General features: G+C 38.4%; 1 protein-coding gene across 1 annotated transcript in view; it reads left to right on the forward strand.

The window, feature by feature from the left end:
• Positions 1-21609, forward strand: part of LOC146004325 (ubiquitin domain-containing protein 2) — an 80156-nt gene that overhangs the window by 23396 nt on the left and 35151 nt on the right. Inside the window, exon 2 of the mRNA XM_083143083.1 lies at positions 20726-20962. Within this exon, the coding sequence (XP_082999209.1) occupies positions 20726-20962 (237 nt within the window). The remainder of the gene's footprint in view (positions 1-20725; positions 20963-21609) is intronic.

The following is a 21609-nucleotide window of genomic DNA, read 5'->3' on the forward strand; positions in this document are numbered from 1 at the left end:
CTCTTCCTTTCTTGAGCTGGTTATATCACCAAATACACTACTTTCATGTTTTTATTTAAGCCATTTCTGAGCGTAACTGCTACTACAATTGTTCTTATGTACCTTTATACTCAATCAATACTGTGGCGGTAGAAATTCTCTTTCCCGATTTTATACCAGATAATCCTCGAATGCAAAAGGCGATTTAATTAACATTTACATTGTCTGGAGTGACTGGGAAAAAAGTTGAAGAAAAAACCTGCGACTTGTCTGATACTGGTTTCCGGGTTCGAATCCCGGACTGGCATGGGTGCTCTTTGTGAGTGTCCCTTCATCAATTTCACATCTTTATGATTAGACAAATGTGGCAGATGCGAAGTAAAATAAACCAAATCAATCAATCAATCTGTGTAATACTGGTTGGTTACCTTCCTTGATTGAAAGTAAAATTTTAATTCAAGGATATTTCGGGGGTTCAGGCATGATAGCCCTTCTCCATTACCATCAATGCGAGTATACTTTGAATGTGTTGTTAAAAAAAAACTGTGGGCGTTCTTACATCCTCTAACTTTGTCTAATTTTAAATAGAAGCAAGCTAAGGTGTTATCAGGTAGAGTAATTCAAAAATATATCCCCGAATGCGTAATGGCTGAAGCTCTAGTCTTAGTTAACACAAAAATCACGAAATGTTTCCATAAACTTTTAAACGCCAAGTACATAAATCCATGCACAGTCACAACCATTTATTTTAGAATATTTCTGAGAGATGAACAGAAAATAGAGGTCGGATTTTTTCCAGTACTGTCACTTGCACCCCCTCTGTTTTGGCACTCGATCATCGCCACTGGTTGGGGGAAACTACCTTTACCTTAGGTGAATTAAGGGGGTGGGGTTATCGTACCACTTGAAGTACAAATTCGTAATAAAATTTGTAGTAACATAACAGTATTATCTTTTGACATCTAAAATTAATAATTAACGTTCAATAATGATAGTGGGAAGCTTTTCCCACTCAACCCCCCCCCCCCCACCAGAACGTTGATAATACGCTATTATTAGTTCTTCTGATTTTTAAGCAGATCTCCTGATTTTTCAGGGGACGATCTCCCGATTTTTGAAAATATGACCTGGCAACGCTGAGAACAACAAGCAAGCGACAAGCGAGACGTGCACCTTCGGTTTGAAGAGTTTGCTGTGAGCAAGATTTCTGCACACCAAAGTTACAGGCGACAAGCGACACGAGTCGTTTGGAAGCGAATTTTCAGTAGTCAATGAAACCTTTCGAACAGAAGACACACGAAAAGCTGCACGTGTCTCTTGTAGCCTCGGTCCGTTGTTCACGGATGCGGGGTGAATGTTTTCCTTCCGACTGAAGAAGATTGTGTCGCTTGTCGCTTAGGTGTGAATTATACGTGTCACTTGTCGCTTCGGTGTGAATTTCCACAAGATAGCTTTCAGGTTGAAGCGACAGGCGACAAGCGACACAGGGTTTTCACACCAAAGCAACAAGCGACAAGCTCCTTTAGGGAGATTTCAGACTGGAGCGATAAGCGACACGCGACACATGTTGCTTTGGAACGAGACAATCAACAGCAACGTTTCACAGCGTAGGAGCATGGCAGGCAGCACAAATCTGCATTCGATTGGTGAAATCCTGAAGCGACACGTGTTACGGGTCGCGTGTCGCTTCGATGTGAAATCTCCCTTAGTCTATAAGCAAGCTTTCGCTGTGAATTCACTACCAACAGACAGAGGCGACACAATGCAAGCTATTAAAAAACTGTCCAGTCCGAACGCCACGCAAGCGACAAAGCAACGCTTGCCGGTCTAGTCGCTTCCGTTCGGAAGGTTGCATTTATTACTGTGGGTTCATTTCCAAGCGACACTTGTTGCTGTCGCATGTCGCTTATTACTCCTATGACTTCAGGCAAATTTTATGTTCGTTACGTCAAAGCAGAGTATCTAATTGCACTAGATTTTTAGAGCCGCGGTGGTGTAGTTGTTAGGGCGTCTGACTGCCGGCGGGAGACCCGGGTTCGAACCCCGGAGTGGGTGAATAAAGGTCGGAATTATTCCGCATTGTCCCCGCATAAAGTAGCTCCGGGGCTCAACAGCCTCATATCAATGGGTGCATGTGGGCAATCCTGGAGGGCAAAAGCGGCCGGAGTGTGATGGTGATCACTTCGCCTCCAAAATGACCTTTCCCCCACATCCCGTAAATATGCCTTCATGGCACTGTGTTATATGCACTTGGAACTTTACCTTTACCTAGGTTTTCAGTGCGAAATCTTTGAAGTTTGCAACCAGCACTCGAGGCTGCTGTGGATTTTGAGAAGAGGGTCACAAATGAAAGAAGGGTCTGTTTGGGCGAGAAATTTTATGACGATTGTCGCCAGTATGGCTGGAACAGGGCCGTAGGAAACAATGGCAGTGACTACCTCCGGATCGTTTTGCGCAAGGATGAATGGAAGAGAGCTCTTGGGGTAGCAGATAGTTGCCAGATTTAAGGTATTCTGAGGAAATTTCAGTAGGAAGATACAGAGACACGAGGCTAAAGTCTGGGCAAATTCGTTCCGGACAACGTGCGACGAATTAGGATTTTTCGAGGGGGAATTTTACAGATCTCTATTCCTGTAATAGAAGCTGTTTTGGGTTTCCAAGGAAAATGCTTTATTCCGAATAAATAAATATTTGCAATTGATTAGTTGTTTTGTTTATATTTTTTCGAGACTTTTCAGGAGACGTCTCGTCCCGTCTAGTATCTCGTCTCGAAAACGAGACGAGACAGGTAGTCAGTCTCGTCCCGTCTCGAATTTTAAAAAGCCGTCCCGTCTCGTGGGCAACACTACAGAAATAAATGCATTTTTTTAAAAACCGAAGCGACACGACAAACTACACGTGTCGCTTGTCGCTCGCGTGTCACTTGGATACAGTCGCTTTTCCAACATCATGCGTAGTGTCGCTTCGTTGTGTTGTTTGCTCAACTGCGGTAAATATTTTGCTTTGGGAAGAATTTACACCGAAGCGACAGGCGGCACGTGTCGCTTGGGTACGAACCAATCAACAGCAACGTTTCACACTCTAAAGGCGTGACAGGTCGCACAAAGCCTGCCTTCGATTGGTGAAATCCTTAAGCTACACATGCCGCGTGTCGCTTCGGTGTAAAATCTCCCTAAAAGCAAGTATTCACCGCGCATGCGCTACAAACAGACCCAGGTGAGACGATATATGTTATTGGGAAAACGGACCAGTCTGAGTGACACATGGAAGCTTGCCGTGTCGTTTCCGATCGAAAAGTTGCATTGATTTCTGAGGGTTTGCTTCCAAGCGGCATGTGTTTGTCGCTTCGGTATGAATAGATACAATTTCATATCGAAACAACAAGTGATAAGTACCGCTTTGAGGATTTCACCAATGCAAGCTTCTGCGGCGTATCTTGCCGCTGAGGCAGGCTGGTGTAAACGTTGCCAGGATCGTCCCCACGTCGCGTCTACATTCGATCTTAAAACACCATTATTAGAGGCGACAAGCGTCACAGGCCACTTCGGTCTGAATAAAAAAAATGACCATGCATGTGCCACAAACAGACCAAGGCGACCCGATGGACTGTTGTTAAGAAAATGGCCCAGTTCGAGCGACACGTGCAGTTTGGCGTGTCACTTCAGTCCGGAAGGTCTCATTTATCTATGATATTTGGTTTCCAAGCGACACGTGTCTCTTTTTTCATGTCTGAAGTCTCTTTGTTGGTTACGAATTTACAATCCACATAGTTCGGAACATGTATAAACATTCGCAATAGTTATCTTTAGGAAACTTGCGAACGATTTTTGCTATTCAAATATGTGGTAATTTTTTAATTTATAATTTTATACATACCGTTAATAATAATATTACTAAAAACATCACAACAGAAATGCGTGTATAATAAAGGTAAATATGTTTTGTAAGCATGTTTATCTGGGAAACGTAATCTTCTTGGACCTCTAAATTCCTTTAAAAAAAAAGTTCTTGCAACGTCTGTTGTTGCATCCGAAAGCTCCGCAGAGAGGCATAGCTTCTTATTTATTGTTTACTCTCAGTATCATTGAAATGTGCAGATATTAAGCCGCGTCCACATAGGCGTAACAGAATACCGTTCCGTAACCGCATAACGCATCAAGGTTGATACGGGGCAAGGCAATGCACGCGCCGATGTTATGGCATGAATGTTTTTCAATCCGCACCGGAGTCCGTAACTGCAACATTCTCGAGTTTCACCAGTTGAGTGTGTACGAACATGGAAGTCGCTGCAGCGTACATTTACATGCATTACGCATTGAAAAGGAAAGGAAAACAGATATGTTGGTGGGGGACACAATTATACAAAAGTAGAACTAAATATGGAGGTTCAAGGTTTTTGCCCCCCCCCCCCCCCAATCAGGGGTCAGCGCACGCCTATGTTCGGCATCCTCGGCCGACTCCCGCAGCCCCCTAGCTATGTATCTGAACTTGACGAGACTGAGAAAAGCAGGTATTGCGAGCGAAGCGAGCAAGAAAATTTTACGAAATGTATTCTTATTTGCATAAAATTTGAAATCGAAGGGGACAATTGTTCCTCTGTGCCTCCCCCTGTAGGTGCCTTTGACCATCAATAATTGCCCCCTTCCTATTTGCCCTTATAAGGGCGCACATAATATCACGGGGCGCCAAGGCATAGTCTCTTTAAAAACATTTTTTTCATTAGATCATTTGGAGTTCATGGCCGCCGCCCTCTAGCTACGGATCTGAACTTGACGAAACTGAGAAACGACATTGGGAGCTATGCGAGCAAGAAAAATGTTACGAAATTTATCTTTACTTGCATAAAATTTGAAAACGAGGGGGGGGGGGGGGTAATTGCTCACCTGTGCCCCCTGCAGGTGTCTTTGACCGTCAATGTTTGCCCCCTAGAATTGACTTCCGTCGAAGGTTGGGGGAGGAGCAATGCCCCCTGTGGTCTCTCTTCGACTGTCACGGAATGAGTGTTACACGTCTCTGTTCTATGCACGTCCAGACTTGCTGCAACTTAAACGAGCTCAGTGGCGCAGGAACGATGGGGGGGGGGGTTACATTGTATCCCCCTAAATTTTTCAAGGGGGGTACTGTACCCCCTAAATCCGTAAATCTAATTGTACCCACTGTACCCCCTTAGATAATTTGACAGACGCAAGGTGCTACTGTTAAAATAACCTATTTTCAATTAGCTCAATAAAAGAAGTTTAAATTGTTTATAACTTATAACCATTATCTTCCTTACCACAGAAATTCAAACCACTGTAAACTTATTTTACTACATTGTGCTTGCTATGATTTAGTTCATTGACCTGTGTTCTTGGAAACTTCTTTAAGGAGATGAAAATTGTTTAAAATGTGTGTGGAACAGTGGAATCAGGTAACGTTTAGCCTACTCTCAGAAAATCACTCTGCAGGCGAATGCTCTTTTGCTTAAGGGGAGTACACTTTTCTCAAGAAACGGTCGCGTCTATTCGAAGATAAGATATAAATCTTAGTCAGAACTCAGAAGAATATATGACTGACCTCCTTTTCTTTTGAATTTTTCAAATGGAATTTTCCGAAATGAAATACACAAACGAGACTAGAGACGACTGACCAACTTGGGGGGGGGGGGGGGGGGTACAATCTACTCCTGTACCTCACTCATAATTTTCATAACTTTGTAAGAGGGTATTTGGAAAACTATACTTAAACCTATATACCTCGTATTAAGAGATTTGTTGAAAATACAGATGTTACTAAGACAAGAAAAATCTGTTTTTTTCTCAAATTTCAAGACGAGAATGAAATAAATCTCTGCTAAATCAAAGCAATACGGTACTTGATGTAAGAGACGATCTCGTTGGAAACTCTGGTTATCATGTTTGAAGAAATTGCTTAAAATAAATTTAAAATGATATATCTTTTTCAGACATACCAAGTGTATATCAATATATTTTTGAAATTAGCTGTGTATTTTATTTATTGTAATTGCAAAGTAAATCCAGTAGTGACAATTGTAAGCCTGTGCTGCCCGTTTTAATCTATTCAGGATAAAATTCCATGTTTCGATGGTTCGCAGTGTCGAAACAAGATGTAAAGCAGAAAAACGTTATGAACTAAAGTTTTTGCTTTAATGAGATATTGTACGTTGTGGGAGTGGTGACACAATGTACATGTTGGTTATACTAAACATTTCGTGGGACAGGACGAGACACCTCGCCTTGTAATTAAGGGGTCCCACACGCACACACAGTGCTTTGGATTCCACTTTAAACTGTAGATCCAGTCCCGATTAGCCTATCTGAGCATGAAGTGAATCTAGAAAAAGTTTTAATAACTTCTGATCTGAAACCGAGACAAGAATAAGCACAAACAAGAACGACCTCGCCACACAGGAGACGAAATGAGGCTGTGACAATTCTCGACTCGTCTCATCGCGATATCATTCCCATGTACATTGAAATGCTTCCTACACATTAAAACGGTGCGATTTGTGATTTTATCAGATGGAGGAGGACTTATTTTTACCTATGTATTAGGTATACTGAGAATTAGACACTAATTGCTTAAAATCTAATTTGATATACAATGAAACACAAACACAACGCCATTTTAAGTTAAACCCTAAAGTCAAACTGTAAGAAAATCAGATGAATGTACGAGAGAAATTGAATCACTGCAGGTTCTATGGTTTGACAGTTGGACTGTCAAAGGCACTGTGATGCTTAGACTTGATCCAACTTCTTGCAAATTTTTCTGCATGAAAACAATGCACTGGGGGTCTATTTATTGAAAGGAAAAGTAGATTTGAAACTTCTAAATGATTTCTCTAATCAGTTAAGTTAGGTTTATTGCATTGAACCCGCTTTCACATTCAGTTGATTTTGGATTCGATTCACAAGGTCTTTGAGTGAGATGGGAATATTTGATTGATTGATTTGGTTTATTTTACTTCGCATTTCTGCTACTTTTGGCTAATTACGAAGATGAGGATGAGTGATGATTATGATGAAATTGATGATGAGACACTCACAAATAACACCCATGTCCAGGCCGGGATTCAAACCCGGAACCTCTGTCATTGTAGCGCGCACTGATAACCACTCCGCCACGGAGGACGAAGAATTGGCATGTCACCCTAAAACATACGCATGTACGTACATTCTACATTTAATACCACTACATGTGAAAAGAAACCTTGGCTGGCTCTTCATATTGTCCACCAAAGATTGAAATGAAATAAACTTTCGAGCGAATGGTTTTCCTTGCTTGCTCTGAGATCTGAAGGATTTCGGTTTTGTATGTGTAATAATAGTACTTTCAGTGCTTGAACAGCCTCATTAGGTACAGCTAATTATATTACAAATAAATGCTTTGCCATGAATTTTTTAATGATATTTTTATATGTAGACATGGGACATTAAAATGATCTGAACTGAAGTGGAACTTTATAAGTATGATATATTCAATAATATGGTTTCTATATCCAGTAAGTGGGAGATGATTATTCCTGATTGGAATGGCTCAAGATAGGGGTGGGGGCGGGAATCTTCCTCACACCCTTTAAATCGCAACCTGCATTAAAATGAATAGACGTATCTTTATTTTCACATTTCGAACTCCTGATTTTCCGTTCCATTAAATTCAAAATGAACCCAGAACAAGGTTCAGAGCTTTATATGTTTCGGAATTATTATCTGATCTTAAATTATCATAAATTCTAAGAAAAACAAAGAAATAAAAATTATTTGTTCAAATTTAGCATTAAATAACAGGAAATTCGTGCGTGCTGTTCTAAAATGGAATATTCCCCATGCCTTAACATTATACAGGAATGGAAACCTGTGAAGTAATATATATATATATATATATATATATATATATATATATATATATATATATATATATATATATATATATATAGGGGAGTAGGGGAGGCTGAATTTTGTACCCCCCCAAATGAAAAACGTTCCTGCGCCACTGATACGAGCTGAACCCTTTGTTGCGACGTGGAAAAACCGACAAGTCATGGAATGGAGCGAACCCCGACTACATAATTGTTTCGGGCTCAGGTTGCGCGTGCAAGATTCGCAATACCGTCCAAATCCCTACTTCCACCAATGCTTCAGCTGTGTAACTGTGACACATCCCAAGATGACGAAATTTACCTCACCCCCTTCCCCTCGAGCAGAAAACATGCTTAGGCTCACTCTATTCCTTCTATACTCTTAAGTTTGCAGGGCTGGAAATCGCACGTCGACGTTCTGTTTCACGTTCTGGACTAAGCGGTTCTTTCTAGTTTGCTAGTCATTGATTGTTGTTGCCGTTTCGGTTCGTTACTTAACATTTCGAGCAGTGTACGTTTGGCGCGATATTTAGTGTAAATTAAGTAAATTTTATAAGTTTCATTCAGTTCAGTTTGTGTGTATTAAAATGGCTGGCAGAAGAGGCGTTCCTGCACTGACTTCCATAGTCAATCCTTTAGAGATATTGGGGAATGACGTGATCAGGAACGAAATGGTTACCTGGGATGATCTGGCTTTCCGAACATCTTTGGAAACCATCATCTGGCTGACAAAAAGACGTCTGTTGCACAATTCGTATTTGTGCCAGAACTGCCAAATACAGATGTCATTTATTCAGCGAGCTGAGCGAGCTGATGGTTATCGCTGGATGTGCAAGCAGTGTCGCAGTGCTGCTAGTATCAGGAATGACTCTTTTTTTAGTCGAAGTAACCTGACACTAAAGCAGATCATTAAAATAATGTACGGATGGTCCAGAGACTACCCCCAGCGTGACATTGCGTATGAGGCTCGGCTTGGAGTTCATTCCGAACACACTATTGTGGACTGGTGTTCTTTTTGCCGAGATATTTGCGAACAATATTTGACAGACAATCCCACAGTGATTGGTGGGCTGAATGAAGATGGTGAGTCAAAAGTGGTGGAGATCGACGAAAGCAAGTTCTTTCACAGAAAGTACCATAGAGGTCAATGGCGAGAGGGGCACTGGGTCTTCGGAGGTGTTGAAAGAGGTACCGGAAAATGTTTTATGGTTGAGGTTCCGGACAGGACAGCAGAAACCTTATCCAACATAATTGAAAGGTGAGTAGGGTTCAACTTTTGAAATAATGCCTTTGTCTGAAGTTTCTAATAACCTACATGGTGTGTTTTCCTTATGCATGTGCATCTAATTGGAGCATATATTTTTGCTTAGGACACAATTTTTTTATTACAAAATTCCAGTAATATTGTACAATAGGGGCGTAAGAATGCGCATGTGCGAGATACACGCGTTTCGCGAGGCGGAAGACCTACAACGTTGACAGTTCTCTTTTTTAGAGTCTATTATCTAAATACGTTTGCAGGGCTCATGACCTAATGTAACCTAACCTAACTTCCGCCTCGCAACACGCGTGTATCTTGCGCATGTGCATTCTTACGGCCCTATTGTACAGTGGCTCTCAAAAGTTTTAGGACAACGACATTTTATAATAGGCAACCCAACTTACAAAGGCGTTGGTGGGTTGCGTGTAGAGTTAGGCTTAATTTCAGGGTTGCCACATGAAGAAAAGATATGTATGAAATACGCAAAAGGAATAAAACCAAGTATTATGTGCATAAAAATATTTAAAATATCAGTATTATATTGCAAGTGACAAAATACTTTCTGAAATAACGAGAATCGATGAGTCTACACGAATGGAAATAAGAGGAGACAGGAAGCGAAAGGAGAAGAGGAAAATTAGAGGAGGGAAGTAATGAGAGCATAGGGGAGTGGAGAAGAGTGGGATGGAGAAAAAAGACGAGAAGAGGAGGGGAGACGATATGAGATAGAAACAGGGGTGAGAAGAAGGAGAGAAGAACATAAGAGATCAAAATTTTCAAATAACTCTGTACTTCTAGAATTACTTTATTGTATTTGAAAGTTAACTGTGAATTTCTTTCTTTGTAATAGTATTAATGTGCCTGTGGATATTTTATTTATAATTTTATAACGGCGCTACGCGAGGTTAGGCCTACGTGAATATCTACGAAATACTTCGTTTAAACTTGCAATTTATTAAATCGCCATTTTCATGTCTTCATATGAATTTCAAACCACTAGATTTTTGGCAAGGGAATTGTGTCATCCTGTTTCCAGTCAAGTGTTCCTGTAGCAAACATTTAAAACTCTATATGGAATTTTCAGTACAAGATAAGTTTCTTTATTTGATACATGTATGCGAATTACACTACGTCTCGGTTATCTATGTAGCAGGCAATTGAAAACAAGTGACTGCGCAAGTACTGACGCGAGACGGCCCCACCAATGAACACGTGAGAAGATCGGGATTGCGTGGAAGGAGCAAAGAGACTGCAGTTTCCAGCAGTACTAGAAAATCTTTCTTTCGGAAATACTTTTGTCATTTGCGATATAATGCTGATATATTTTATAGTTTTATACAATAATACTTGGTTTTATTCCTTTCACGTTTTTTCATAAATATCTATTGTGCATGTGGCAACCCTGAAATTGAGCCTAGCTCTACAGCTCTACAGGCAACCCACCAACACCTTGTGAAAGTTGGGTTGTCTATTATACAATGTCGTTGTCCTAAAACTTTTGAGAGCCACTGTACATGATTACAGAAAAGGGTAAAATTCATAATTGAGTTTTATTTTATTCATTATTTTCAAATATTTAACACTACGACGGGAGGAGTCACTTTTCTCCTTTAATAACTCTCTCGTTTTTCTGATAATTTTCTTGAAATTTTGTGACTTTTCGTAATTTTTTGCTCTTGTATCTAGAAAGTACAATTTATTTCAGTGAAATTTCACGTTATACCCCTAGAACAGCGGGAGGGGTCAATTTGACCCCTATAAAGTTTAATTTATGCATAGTACTGAAATATCGGCGTTACGTAGGTTGCGTTTATAGCATGTTCCCACTTGTCGCAGTTCACAAGTCGTCATGTAGGTAGAGTTCTTGGACAAGGAAGGACGTCCTGAACTGAACATGTCTCATCAAGTCAAGGTCCGTGGAATCTGTTTTCCCCCCTGCCTGAGAAGGTCCCGCCATAACTGGGCTTTCTGACAAACCCCGCGGGCGAGAATTCTGTGACGTCATCGTGGTAGCACCTTCCTTCCTTCGCCAGTCTTTTTACATGGAAGCGCATTGGAGGCACGAATGTTTTCGATTAGTATTTGTACGCAATTGTTGTCGCAACAATGCAACGTCGCATTTAGAGGGAGGGTTCGGGAGGTCAAGCTCCCCCGGAAAAGTTGCCAAGTACCTACTAAATAAGCAAAATACTTGATTACAATATGATCACAGACAATTGTCTGTGGTATGATCAGTGAGCCGGAACGCTCCTTAACTCTGTTCGTTGTCGAAACTCACTCAGCTCCTGCTGCGACATAATACACGAAAGTCCATCCTTTATTACACCTTGTTAATAATAGGTAAAGAGGAAAGAGATATATTACTTGAACAAAACTTTTCTTTTGTCCGTGTGTGGCCCGAAAAAAGAAATAAAAATAAAGAAATTCTATCAGTGCTGTTGGGGACAATTACAAGTACATATTGATAGTACATACTGGCAGCACAACATGGAATCGGACGCCAAAACCTTGTTAGCCTGGATAATGCAGTATGGTGAGGTTGACATTTAGGTGTATTGAGAAAGGGTCACTAATTACACCCCGCACGATCCTTTGTGATCATACCACAATATTTAGAGTAGCTTTTATGATGAACATAAATAATAATAATAAAAATAGAAAAAATCACTAATGATGATAATATTAATAATAATATTATAAATAACATTACATTTTTAATACGATTTTATTATTATTATTACTATTATTATTATTATTATTATTATTATTATTAGTTCCCATGAGCCGGCCACCGTGACGGAGTGGTGGTTAGCACATCGCGCTACGACGCCAGGGGCCCCCTCCCGGGTTCGAATCCCTGAATGGGTGTTTGTGACAGTCGATTCATCAATTTAATCATATCATCATCACTAATCCCATCTTCGTAATTAGCCAAAAGTGTCAGAAAAGTTTAGTAAAATTAACTAAATCAAATAAAATCAAAGTAGTTCACATGTCCATTCATTTGTGGTTGGCGTTCCGGCTATTGAATGAATTAGTTTTGTATGGACATTGTCTGTGGAAATAAGTGCATGATGATAACAATAATACGTTATATTTTTAACACCTGGAACTAACAACCTTTTCGTTTATCTCGTCGTCGCCTTGTTATCATGTGGTCTCGAATTCGATACCCGGTGTAGGCACATAGTGGTTCGGATCCCACTTTAAACTGTAGGTCCAGTCCCGATTAGTCTATGTGTGCACAAATTGGACTTCAAACAACAAATCAATCAATCTTTTTGTTAATTTATAAATTTCTCATTTCATTATTTATTTATTTATATTAATTTTCTAAGTAGAACACATATCTCTGATAAAAATAATGAAGGTAGATAATGAATGTGTTTTGTTACGTATTCTTTCACCATCTCTTTACTGTTCATATAGGTAAGGTAAAGTTCCCATTCCACATTACACCGTGCCCTTAACCACACATATTCGATCCCATCACGCTCCCGCTGACTTAGCCCACCCCAAGGGTTGTCCCCAAGAACCCAATTATTTGAGGCTGGATGAACCCCAAAGTCGCTTCATGCAGGGACAAAGCCGGAAAATTTCCGACCTTAGATCACACACATAAGGGATCGAACTCTGTCTCGTAGCAGTCAGACGCCCTCCCGGCCTCTATTCACATAGCTAATCCATAATTATTTCTACCACTTTTGGTTAATCGCAACGATGAGTGATAATTGGATGAAATTGGAGAAGAACAAGCATGTCCAGGCCAAGACACGGGAACTTCGGTGGCGAGATCGAAAGTCGACCATTTAACGCTTTTGGTCTTATAGTATTATTGGCAGATATTGTAATATCAAGACAATTTTGCGAGTATTATTACATGTGATATAATTGAGCAGCGTCCAAGAACTCTTCCCGAAACATATTTCTATCTATGCCATGCCCCAGAAATAAAGTAATAATAATAATAATAATAATAATAATAATAATAATAATAATAATAATAATAATAATAATAAATTTTCTTTATTCAGCGGGCGAGGTTCAGCCAAGGGCTGCTCTGCCACCTAACCCTTGTCAATATGATAATACATATGAGATGATATAAACTTATGGAGCAGTAAGCTAAACGTAATAAAAAAATAACATACAAAAAAATTAAGAAAAAATACATAGGAATTAGTTGCATACAAAAAAAGTGTAACTAGAAATACAAAAGACAATAGTAATAATAATACAATAATACAATTCCTTATAGTGAGTAAACGATATAATGAGTCAAAAATTAGTTGTAACTATTGGAAAATATTGACAACTCATCGTTGTTTTCAAATGAGTTTTTCAAGGCAGAGGGAAAGCTTGCGTCCGCGATGACGTCACAAATTTACAATCCAAGCCTCTCGCGAAAAAGAGGCTGTTAAGAACAGACCTCTTCAAGGGGGGTAGGAGAAAGTCTTCATGGACATTGGCATCAAGTAGCAGTTTCCCGTAGTGAAATGTTGCGTATTCTGGAGTATTCAGTTGTTGACGATTATCATTTTTATTTGATATCAAAATATATCATAAACCCACCTAAACACTGTGATTATAATACCTAAAGCGCAAAAAATAATACAAAATAAAAATATGTTCCCATTGTAAAATAATTATAATTTTAAATGCATTCCTTATGAGGGGTCAAAATGGTCCCTTTCCGCTGTTCTACGGGCTATCAAATCCTTCGCCGTTCTAGTGTTAAAAACATTTTATACCTCTTTCAGGTTTATACTACCTGGCACTATCATTGTGTCAGATGCCTGGAGAGCCTACAACCGTATAAACGAAATTGGAGGCGGCGTCTACGAACATCAGGTTGTGGTCCACCAAGAAAACTTTGTAGACCCCAATGATGCACAGGTCCATACACAAAATGTTGAGAACATGTGGATGAGAGCAAAAAGGAAAATTAGACGCCAGTTTGGTACATCTGAAGCCCTGTTTCCCTCATACTTGCATGAATTCATCTGGAGAAACCAGTTCCCCCACACTACCATTTTCAGTGAATTTTTAATATGTGTTAGTAATCAGTACCCAGTGTAACGCAGGGGGTGCTCGTTGCTATGTGAAGTACGTATGCATTACGTCATCTGGGAGGATCGGGTTTGACCAAGACCATCTTGAGAGAAGGTAATGGTTTGACGGTGCTCGTTGCTATGTGCAGTAAGTTTGGTGTGGGGTACATTTAGCTACTAACACGTCGCAAAAATCGGAACAAGCAGGTTGTTGATTATGTAGCGTTCAATTTATTTTTATTGTATTTTTGTACTTGTAGACTGCAATCATGTCTAATTGTGCTGTAGCAAGCTATGAAAACTATAACCAGAAAACTAAAGGAACTGACATAAAATATCATAGATTTCCAGTCGATAATTGCATAAGTAAACAGTGGATTCATGCTTGTAGACGAAATGTAAAAAAAATATGCAAGTGTGCAGTGCCAATTATTGTGAAGAAGACTATGTGCGAGATCTAAAAGCAGAATTTCTGTATTTTCCACCAAAGAACGTGCTGAAGCCAACTGCAGTGCCATCGCTAAAATTACACCCAATTACTTTAGTACCAAATAATCGAGGAAATGGAGTAGTTCTCCTAAACACTTATCTTCACAATATGATTCGCTTGTAGGACGTGTTGATAAGGTTTACAGAGATGTACGCTACGAAAGATATGCAATAAGGAGACGTGCCCTAAACAAGCTAAAGACTGTGCTGCCAGAAAAGAGAAAAATATATAGACAAAGGTATATGCACAAATTGCAAGCAATGGTTCGTTGTTGGAAAACATATTCAATCGTTTACAAAGGAGGAACACACATCTGCATAATGAAGCAAATAAATTAAATATTACAAACAACCTCTATCAACCTGCTATAACTGAATAAAGAAGTTCAAAATCTACAACGTAACCTAACCGACAGTACCACAAGAAAAGTCATCAATATCTTGAAAATGTGTTCAACTAGTGCGAAGTACGTAGTGAGCCTAATTGATTTGTTATGTACATTTTATGTAAGTCGGATTTATAATTATTAACAATTTCATTTAACACAGACCGATGTTGATTGTGATTTGTATGTTCACATTATTGTGAAAAACGTTGTCGGAAATGGGCATTTCTCGAAATGAAATTCACTTAGTACATCTTCAATTCGAGTTACATAGCGTTGTATGCACGATGGTAAATATTGCATGAGTGAATATTACACCCATCATTGAAATTTTTGCAACTTTGTTCAATTTTGGTATTTCACAAATATATTGTGAATAATTTTGTACTCTTGTACTCAATATAAACCAATGGATGTTACATTATTTCTTTGTAGTACATTTCTGTCAAAAAGAGCAAGATCTAAGATTAGTGTAATGCAAGTTACTTCGTTAATGTACAAATGTGTGTCGCATATCAGCCTTGGAGTATATTTTCCGGTTATACAACTCAGACATGGAAATGGAAATGGAAAATCTGCGGACAAAGTCCTTTAACGAATAATGATTCGTACAGTTGCACGGTCAATCATTGTGAGTTCATGTAACTTTTCTCCTTTATTGTTTAATTAAACTAAGATATTTTCATAGATATTCTCAAAGCGTTTCATTTACCGTGTGAGCAGAAATCTATTTCTATAGGCTTGAATTTAATAGGTTAAGACATTTAAGTTTGATGTTCCTTATTTTTTAGCACTCATCAAGTATTTAGAGTAGGTTAAGTTAGTTAAATTAGTACTTGTACACTTTGGCTCGTCTTCTGCACGCGTTTGTATGTAAAGTTCTTAATACGAAAAAATACTTTTTAGAACTATGACAACGATAACTTGCAGCCAAATTTGAACCAGAGAAATTAAAAATATCTGCAAATTACAAACTGGAATTGCGTTTTCAAAGTCTGGAACTACTATCTTACAAACTATTTCATCATTCTTCCTCCACATAAAACTTCCCAAAAAATGTTTGCATGTGGAACTTTGATCCGTACGTAAATTATTGTACAGTAAATAAATATATGAACAAGGTTGGGAATTCTTTCGAATTTAGAGTAAGTTTCAAATGCAGAGTAAAATTTTATCTAGCTCGTATATTGCTTCTTTCACTTGATAATGTCAAAAATAAAGTTACATTATGGAGAATGGTAAAGATTGGATTTTAAGTATATCAGTATAATTTTAATACTTTCTGATGTTATGTAAAATTTGAAATGTTCCTGGAAATGATTGCAACGTTCTGAATGAATAAGAAGGAATTATTCAGTCAGAAAACTATATATTAGGCTTTTTACTGCGTTGTGTTAAATGTTGTAAATAGATTATACCAGAGTACTATCGGATTAAAAATTACGGATATTCAAGTTTGGACTCCAATTAAAAGTTAATCAGTAGAACAACATAAAAAAGAGTTACATCAAAATTAAGCTTATTCAATTCTGTGTCAATCTATAGTTACCAATTTATTTTTGATTATGCCTTCTATTTTTATCATCGTGAGAACAAAATAGGATTATTTTTTAGTTTAGCAAACTATCGCTCTCTTTGAGATTCTATAAATAAAGAACGGGTGTTTTTTTATTTATAGATTATATAATTTATTTATTTATTATCCAAACTCTAATATCCATAATTTATAATCCGATAGTACTCCTGTGACGTTCGGTGAGGCCCGTAGTGTCTCGGAGGCCTCTGTCGATATCCTTGGCGTAGTGGTTAGCACATCGCGCTTCGACGCCAGGGGTCCCGGATTCGAATCCAATCGGGTAAGACATTGATTTTTCCTTAATGAGAAAATTGAGAATTTAGTAAATGTGATAGTATATGTGAAAACAAATATTGATTGATTGATTTGCTTCATTTTACTTCGCTTCTTGTGCCACTTTTGGCTAATTTGCGAAGATAGGGATGAGTGATGAAATGATGAATGAACACTCACAAACATCCATGCCCAAGTCAGGATTCGAACTCAAACCTCTGGCGTTGAAGTGCGATGTGCTAACTACTACGCCAAGGAGGCCTGCTTGTGGAAACAAAGAAAGAAATCGAAGGGGGGGGGGACTACCTCTTATGGGTTTTCCTTTCACATTTAAAACAAGACAGAAAAGCAAAAATAAACCAAATCTGTCAATCAATTCTTTCTTTGTAACTATTTCACTATGCAATTCTTCTTTAGCATGTAACGTTTCTTATTAAAATCATAATACGATTTATGAAATGATGAAATCTGAAATTCTAATGAGAACACGGACAACCTTCTTTGTAATATATCGATCAGGAAACATGAATTTTTACAATACGTTTCCATGTGCAATTTTCCCTCTTTTAAAAGTAGCATGTTTTAATTATGTTACTAATCATTAAAGGAATACCTCAATACCGTCCCGAAGTATGATAATTAATATTTACCCCTCAAAGTAATGAAACACTTTCCCTCTCTGAAACTCGCATAGAAATGATAGCGGCCGTTTGCTTCGGCCAAGCCTCGAACGAACATAACCGAAGGGGCACCGAGCATAACCGATCCTCCCACATGACGTCACGCGCTCGTGCATGATCGGCAATTTTCGGATGGCGCTACCTTATATATTAAGTTACCTTGAGTGTAACGCCCGATTGTATAAAACAGTTGATACTCGATTAGCCAGTAAAATTGATTTGCAGTCACGCTGAACTCTGATTTTGTGTTGTATAAAAGTTGAACTGAGATTCAGTCCCTGCGATCAAAGTTGATCCGCGATTTTTCTCCGATCAGCAGACATTGACCGTAGTTCAGCTGTTGTAACATGGCTCTACTAACGAATATTTGCTTGTAAAATGTGTTGCAAGTGAACGTATGCGGCAAGACGGGAGAATCAATACGTAAAATCCTGTTTCCATAATAATAAAGAAGAAGCATGCACAACGAGGTGAACAATGATAAATATTTCTTCCATTCTTCTTTGTTTCCATATATCGTGTGTCATTGTTATTTACTGTTTAAAATACCATGTATTTTTTTCTTTAAATTTGCCTTAAATGACTGCAATAGCATATTGTAACATTGTTTAATTGTACGATCAGAGAAAAGTAACTTGAGAACAATCGAGTGTTGATACAAACCGAAAATAGACCCGCTTACATTTTCTTGTTGATATCTTTGTAAAACTTGCGTTGGGATGAAGAGGGAGTATAAAAATATTACCATTTCGCTTTACTGCATCCAGCCAAGTGTTATTGCAATTCAATGTTATCCGCAGAATGGAACAGATCATGTAACTTTTGTTGTAGTGTATATATTATTATTATTATTATTTATTTATTTGTTCAGCACAGGATACATTTCCCAATTATGTTGAACATAATACACTGTGAATAAATAACAAGAGAGAAGAGAGAAAAAAATAATACATGAAACTATGACCGTCTATGTACACAATATTTACATAAATTTATGAACATATTGTTTTGATTATCTTTTTTTTTTCAGCACACTACGTGAGTCTGTGAACATGTCGAAGCTTTATGAACCGAGCACGTTGCATTTTACTTGGTAAAGCTTTCTCTCCTCCCGATATATAAATGACACATATTTTACTTCGAATATTATTTGTTTTGTGCAAAATTTACATCCAAGAGGACAAGCGCCACTGTTGTTTCAATATTTCTTTCCATTCGGGAAAATGCAAACAAATTTTACATCTCATAACGTAGGCTATTCAAGTGCAAGGAAAATTCCGTATATTACTTAGAGGAACTAATGGTCCACCTGTAACATGTTGTCGTGTAATCACAAAATAAATATAATAAACATTTCCTTACATGAACAATAGCTCCAAATCCGAGTATAAGAAAGTTGTTATATCTCTTTTAGTAATTAAAATAAATACATATTTATTCAAAAATTCTATTTATGCAAGCTTATTTTCTCCTCTTTCTGCATTCGTAGAAACATTAAGCAACGTGAAACTGAAAATTGGAAGACAATATATTTTACGATTCCAGGTAACATTTGTTCAATGTGTATATAATAATGTAATGCTGTTTAAATGCAGATGTATAATTTGAAAATTGGAAGACAATAAATTTTAGGATTCCAGGTAAAAGAAAAAAATCTTTATATAATAATTAGGGGTGTGCGGGACCAAATTTTCTGGGTCGGGACGGGATGGGGACGGGAAATGTTTGAAATTTCCCGAATATCTGAAAATCTCGAAATGTACACATCATTTTCACCTTAGTTGATTGTTTTCTCATTTCTTGTACACAAAGAACGACTATTTAAAATGACCATTCGGTATTTCTCGACTGCTCGGGATCCCGAAAAGTCTGGATCGGGACAGGAATTTTTTTTTCGCCATCCCAGTCCCGACTTTTCGGAATCCCGCACATCCCTCAAATGATGTAAATGCTGTGTGCGGGATCCCGAAAAGTTGGGACCCGGATATCGGGGAAAAAATTTCCCGTTCCGATCCCGAATTCGGGAAAATATTTCCCGACTTTTCGTTATTATAAGCAGTCGAGAAATGCCAAATGGTCGTTTTAAAATGAAGTGTGTGAAAATTATCGGAAATTGTTCGGGAAATTTCTATCCCTTCCTTTCCGGAAAATTTCCCGACTTAGTCCGGAAATGGCTAATTTTTCACATCCCGAATGCAGGGAATATCGGGATTTAAAAAATTCCCGTCCCGACCCAAAAAAATCTTCCCCTCACACCCCTAATGACAGCGAAGATGCCAAAAAGAAGAGAACTGGCAACGATGGAGATCTTCCACCTCGCAAAAATCTGCAAAGGCAGTGTCTGCTGCCACGTTCTTTTTGTGCTGGAACCTCAAAAAAGATGCGCGTGGCAGTAGACTCGTTCTTTGTTTTATCGTGATTTCATCATGCTATGTATGCAATTACGTCTGTAACACATACTGTAAAGTTGTAGCGATTACTTTCACAAAAATGTTTTAAGATTAGCTCCCTCAGCATTCTTCTAATAATAAACCTAAATGCTCTCGTAGTTAGGTTAAGATCTATTAGCATTAAAATAATATCGCTAAATGCTTTCTAAAGAAAAAGGTTCTACATTACCTGTAAATTCATTCCCACTAATCATAAACTTGCATTTCTCTCGTCTTAATATGTTCTTAAGATTTGTAACATCCTCTTAGCAGACGAATTACGTGGCAGCAGCAAATTTGATGCTTATTCTTACTGCTGACACGTGCGTGGCAGCAGACTCGGCCAACAAGAAATACCCACGATACCGGTAGATATTGGAATGTGCAATTGCTCATTAATGTGGGTGCTGCCCCCTACACACCCCTAATGGCAGCGAACACGCTGCAAAGAGATCTGGCAACGTTGTACATCTTCCGTCTCGTGAAATGCATGGATCTCGCGCATGCGTATTAATACAACCCAATTGTGCAGGATTACCCCTTATAAATATGTATAACATAAAATACACTCTTAATTGTGTTAATAATATAACTCTATGCTTGCTACACATCATTCACTGAAAAACAATTTGATAGGCCTCGGCCCTAAAAGGGCAGTTGTACCATGATCTTCAGTTGTTTTTTAATAATATGTTGAGATTTACGGTTCTCTCAGAATACTTTTATGTGCTTTTGTTTAGGTGCCATAGGTAAAAATCATCCTCTTGTACATGAGCCGATTAGATGGAAATCAGATGTACCTCTGACTGATGGACAACTTCGTAGCAAGCGAGATGAATTCTGGGACACTGCTCCTGCTTTCGATGGACGCAAGGAGATTTGGGATGCTCTCCGTGCAGCAGCCACTGCGGCAGAAGCTCAGGAATTTCAACTGGCTCAGGCAATATTGGATGGAGCCAACATATCTGTTCCTAATGGTAAGAGTTAGACAAGCATCTTATATCATTAGAAGCATTTTAGTATTTACCACACACCAACTTACATTAAGTTTTGGTGCAGTACTTGTATTTTATTTTTTGTACTTTGCTGGCAGTTGTTGGGCATTGTATATTTGGAAAAAACATTCTTGATGTTTGCAGTCATTATGTATTGTTATCAAGAATGGTACAGCATAACTTGCACATCCACTCCTTCATATACGTATTTTCACAAACCCATAATGCTTCTTATTTTCTTGTCCAGATGTGTGCATCACTCCATATTATTGTGCATTCTTGCTGTACTACCTGAGCACACTGAGTTTTGCACTAGAGCATGGATATTTAAAATCTTTCACCAGTAAAATTTATGCAAAATTTGCCAAAAAAATATTGACTTTAAAAATTTGCTTGTAGTTGGCAGCATATGGAATATGGGGAGAGACTTCCAGCTCCAATGGATTTGAAATTGATACCCCAGATTTACCATGGGGACTGTTATTATACTTTGTTCAGTTACTGATTGCATGTTGTTAGAAATCCATATTTGTGGCAACTAACATACCAAAGTTTCTACAGGTCCGGGGTTCGAATCCCAGCCTGGGCATGGGTGCTTTTTGTGAGTGTCCGTTGATCAACATACCATT

Source organism: Lepisma saccharinum, chromosome 21 (genome assembly GCF_977018435.1).
Source record: "Lepisma saccharinum chromosome 21, izLepSacc3.1, whole genome shotgun sequence".
Classification (NCBI taxonomy): Eukaryota; Metazoa; Arthropoda; class Insecta; order Zygentoma; family Lepismatidae; genus Lepisma; species Lepisma saccharinum.